Below are 5,000 nucleotides of genomic sequence, written 5' to 3'. Positions count from 1 at the left end.
GTGAGATAGAAAAAAAGAGAAGGGAGAGGAGGATGAGAGAGGGGGGAGAGAGAAATTCAGAGGGAGAAGGAGAGGAGGATGAGAGAGGGGGGAGATGAAAAGGGGAGAGGGAGAGGGAGAGGAGAGAGAGGAGAGCACAGAGGGAGAAGGAGAGAGGGAGAGAGGGGGTAGAGAGAAATTCAGAGGGAGAAGGAGAGGAGGATGAGAGAGGGGGGAGAGAGAAATTCAGAGGGAGAGGGAGAGGAGGATGAGAGAGGGGGGAGAGAGAAATTCAGAGGGAGGATGAGAGAGGATGAGAGAGGGTGGAGAGAGAAATTCAGAGGGAGAGGGAGAGGAGGATGAGAGAGGGGGGAGAGAGAAATTCAGAGGGAGAGGGAGAGGAGGATGAGAGAGGGGGGAGAGAGGAATTCAGAGAGAGAAGAAGAGGAGGATGAGAGAGGGGAGAGAGAGAAATTCAGAGGGAGAGGGAGAGGAGGAGCGATAGAGAGATGGAGATGAAAAAGGGTAGGGATGGGGGAGAAAGGGAGGGAGGGAGGGGAAGAGAGAGGCAGGAGGGGGCAGAGAGAGGGAGGGAGTGGGAAGAGAGAGAGAGGAAGGGGCAGAGAAAGGGAGGGAGGGGCAGAGAAAGGGAGGGAGGGGAGAGAGAGAGAGGGAGGGGGAGAGAGAAGGGGGGCAGATAAAGGGAGGGAGGGGCAGAGAAAGGGAGGGAGGGGAGAGAGAGAGAGGGAGGGGGAGAGAGAGAGGGGGGTAGATAAAGGGAGGGAGGGGCAGAGAAAGGGAGGGAGGGGGAGAGACAAGGAGGGAAAGAGAATGGGAGGAAGGGGGAGAAAGAGAGAGAGAGAGAGAGAGAGAGAGAGAGGGAAGATAATTAAGCATGGATGCACACTCACACGACCTTGCTAGCTAAGGCGTACACCAGTTGGTTTATCTTCTTTTATTTATTTATTTTATTCCTTCAATTATTGGCATTTCCCCTTTTTCGTTTCTTCGCACACATGCTGTGACTGATTCACGTTTGTTAAAGCTTCACTTCGGAAGCATTCTGCCCTCTCCGTGGACTGCCCGAGTGATTGCAGACGTATGAATAACGACTTCATAAAGATGCGACGCATTGTGTGCACTCCTCCTCGTCGAGCCTTTTTGGCGACCGAAGAAGAGCTCGAGGTCAGAAAAAACATGGCGGCCTTGAATGGAGGGCTCGCGTGTCCCACATTCCAACATTACCTCACACATTCAGCGGGGAGGCCTGCCGGGGAACCGAGGGAGGGAGGGAGGGAGGCAAATGCGCGGAGAGGTCGCTCCCTCCCTTCGGAAGCCGCAGCGCTCGCGCGTGTCGCCCTCCGCGCTCCTGTCGTTAGCGATTACCAGACTTCATGAATATGAGAGCGTCGCCGCCGGTCTTGCGGTCGTGGTGGCCGAGGAGGAGACAACAGAACGTATTAGTTGCCGCAGTTTTTCCCTTTCCCTGGAAACGGTCTTTCTTTCTTTCTTCCGTTGCTGTCTTCGACGCGTGTAGATCGTATAACTATTTACGTGAATGTATTAAACTGGCTGGACGTCCATCGTTAGAATGCAACATAGCTTTGATTCATCATTAATCGTAACAGCACGTAAGATGATTACTCACATCTATTTGGATGCTGGATATTCATTTGCACAAACACGCGCAATAACAAACAGACACACCGGGTAGAGCCACTTAAAAAGCAAATAATACGACGCACAATACCCCTTTTTGCAACCTCACAACGGAAGAAAACATCGATATGGCGCACGGCCGCGGTGACTGGGAGAAGAATATTATTCGAGCGCCATTGTCTCCGGCCCTTGGGGCTCCGGCCGCATTTGTCCGCTCGGGGCGCCGTCGAGCACGTAATGAATATTTGAAATGGGAAAGGGAGGGGGGCGGGGGTGTGGTTGTGTGTGTGTGTGTGTGTGTGTTTGCGTGTGTGTGTGTTTTTGTGTGTGTTTATGTGTGTGGGCTTATGTGTGGAAGTGTTTGTGTCTGTGTATGTGTGTGCTTAATGTATATTCATCTACCTGTATGCGCATAATATAAAGATAAACACAAACACAAACACACACACACACACACACACACACACACACACACACACACACACACACACACACACACACACACACACACACACACACACACACACACACACACACACACACACACGCCTGAATTTCACTCGCCTGAGCCCTGACACCTCCTTGGCCTCGTTACAGACATCGCTGAGCTACTGCTGCGCCAACGCGTACCTGCGTGTGGTGGAGAGCCTCACCTCCATGCCCGGCGTCGACATCAACAAGCCCGACACGGATGGCAACACCCCGCTGCACTTCGCCGCGCAGGCAGGTGAGGCATGGGAGGCCAGGGGATGCCAGGGGAGGTTAGGGGAGGCCAGGGGAGGTTAGGGGAGGCCGGGGGAGGTTAGGGGAGGTTAGGTGAGGTTAGGGGAGGCCGGGGGAGGCCAGGGGAGGCCAGCTGAAGTTAAAAGAGGCCAAGGGTTCGGGTGTTCGGGGGCGTGCAAGTGAGTCTGCCAGCTAAGACCTGGGAGTAGATTGAGGTCAGGAGATGGTAGGTGAGGTTAGAGGAAGCTGGGGGAGGAGAGACGAGACAAGAGAGAGTAGAGGACGCTAAGGGAGGCGAAGTGAAGTCAGGAGAGGGTAGGTGAAGCCAGGGGAAGGAAGACGATAGATAAGGCCAGAAGGTGAAGCCAGGGGAAGGTAGACGATAGATAAGGCCAGAAGAGGGTAGGTGAAGCCAAGAAAAGGAAGGCAATAGATAAGGCCAGAAGAGGGTAGGTGAAGCCAGGGGAAGGGAGACGATAGATAAGGCCAGAAGGTGAAGCCAGGGGAAGGTAGACGACAGATAAGGCCAGAAGAGGGTAGGTGAAGCCAGGGGAAGGAAGACGATAGATAAGGCCAGAAGGTGAAGCCAGGGAAAGGAAGACGATAGATGAGGCCAGAAGAGGGTAGGTGAAGCCAGGGAAAGGAAGACGATAGATAAGGCCAGAAGAGGGTAGGTGAAGCCAGGGGAAGGAAGACGATAGATAAGGCCAGAAGAGGGTAGGTGAAGCCAGGGGAAGGAAGACGATAGATAAGGCCAGAAGGTGAAGCCAGGGGAAGGTAGACGATAGATAAGGCCAGAAGAGGGTAGGTGAAGCCAAGAAAAGGAAGGCAATAGATAAGGCCAGAAGAGGGTAGGTGAAGCCAGGGGAAGGGAGACGATAGATAAGGCCAGAAGAGGGTAGGTGAAGCCAAGAAAAGGAAGGCAATAGATAAGGCCAGAAGAGGGTAGGTGAAGCCAAGAAAAGGAAGGCAATAGATAAGGCCAGAAGAGGGTAGGTGAAGCCAGGGGAAGGAAGACGATAGATAAGGCCAGAAGGTGAAGCCAGGGGAAGGAAGACGATAGATAAGGCCAGAAGAGGGTAGGTGAAGCCAGGGGAAGGAAGACGATAGATAAGGCCAGAAGAGGGTAGGTGAAGCCAGGGGAAGGAAGACGATAGATAAGGCCAGAAGAGGGTAGGTGAAGCCAGGGGAAGGAAGACGATAGATAAGGCCAGAAGAGGGTAGGTGAAAACAGGGGAAGGAAGACGATAGGTAAGGCCAGAAGAGGGTAGGTGAAGCCAAGAAAAGGAAGACGATAGATAAGGCCAGAAGAGGGTAGGTGAAGCCAGGGGAAGGAAGACGAGAGATAAGGCCAGAAGAGGGTAGGTGAAAACAGGGGAAGGAAGACGATAGGTAAGGCCAGAAGAGGGTAGGTGAAGCCAAGAAAAGGAAGACGATAGATAAGGCCAGAAGAGGGTAGGTGAAGCCGGGGGAAGGAAGACGATAGATAAGGCCAGAAGAGGGTAGGTGAAGCCGGGGGAAGGAAGGCGATAGATGAGGCCAGAAGAGGGTAGGTGAAGCCAGGGGAAGGAAGACGATAGATAAGGCCAGAAGAGGATAGGTGAAGCAGGGGGAAGGAAGACGATAGATGAGGCCGGAAGAGGATAGGTGAAGCCAGGGGAAGGAAGACGAGAGATAAGGCCAGAAGAGGATAGGTGAAGCAGGGGGAAGGAAGACGATAGATGAGGCCGGAAGAGGATAGGTGAAGCAGGGGGAAGGAAGACGATAGATGAGGCCGGAAGAGGATAGGTGAAGCCAGGGGAAGGAAGACGAGAGATAAGGCCAGAAGAGGGTAGGTGAAGCCAGGGGAAGGGAGACGATAGATAAGGCCAGAAGAGGGTAGGTGAAGCCGGGGGAAGGAAGACGATAGATAAGGCCAGAAGAGGGTAGGTGAAGCTAGAGGAAGATAGACGATAGATAAGGCCAGAAGAGGGTAGGTGAAGCCAGGGGAAGGGAGACGATAGATAAGGCCAGAAGAGGGTAGGTGAAGCCAGGGGAAGGAAGACGAGAGATAAGGCCAGAAGAGGGTAGGTGAAGCCATGGGAAGGAAGACAATAGATAAGGCCAGAAGGTGAAGCCAGGGGAAGGAAGACAATAGATAAGGCCAGAAGGTGAAGCCAGAGGAAGGAAGACGAGAGATAAGGCCAGAAGGTGAAGCCAGGGGAAGGAAGACGATAGATAAGGCCAGAAGGTGAAGCCAGGGGAAGGAAGACGATAGATAAGGCCAGAAGGTGAAGCCGGGGGAAGGAAGACGATAGATGAGGCCAGAAGGTGAAGCCAGAGGAAGGAAGACGAGAGATAAGGCCAGAAGGTGAAGCCAGAGGAAGGAAGACGAGAGATAAGGCCAGAAGGTGAAGCCAGGGGAAGGAAGACGATAGATAAGGCCAGAAGGTGAAGCCGGGGGAAGGAAGACGATAGATGAGGCCGGAAGAGGGTAGGTGAAGCCAGGGGAAGGGAGACGATAGATAAGGCCAGAAGAGGGTAGGTGAAGCCAGGGGAAGGAAGACAATAGATAAGGCCAGAAGAGGGTAGGTGAAGCCAGAGGAAGGTAGATGAGGCCAGGATAGGGTATTTGACGCTAGGGGATAGCAGGATAGGTA

General features: G+C 53.4%; 1 protein-coding gene across 5 annotated transcripts in view; it reads left to right on the top strand.

Annotated features, from left to right (window-relative positions):
* The window catches only part of LOC122250339 (uncharacterized), a 188,406-nt gene that overhangs the window by 175,161 nt on the left and 8,245 nt on the right, over nucleotides 1-5,000 (top strand). For all 5 annotated transcript variants that reach the window (XM_043011717.2, XM_086541283.1, XM_086541282.1 and 2 more), the window contains one exon: nucleotides 2,236-2,365. In XM_043011717.2, the coding sequence (XP_042867651.2) occupies nucleotides 2,236-2,365 (130 nt within the window). The remainder of the gene's footprint in view (nucleotides 1-2,235; nucleotides 2,366-5,000) is intronic.

The sequence above is a fragment of the Penaeus japonicus genome, unplaced genomic scaffold, assembly GCF_977035675.1.
Source record: "Penaeus japonicus unplaced genomic scaffold, GWHDUDI00000001_assembly GWHDUDI00000010, whole genome shotgun sequence".
Lineage (NCBI taxonomy): Eukaryota > Metazoa > Arthropoda > Malacostraca > Decapoda > Penaeidae > Penaeus > Penaeus japonicus.
Note: the sequence above shows the minus strand (reverse complement) of the source record. Positions and strands in the feature narration are given on the sequence as shown.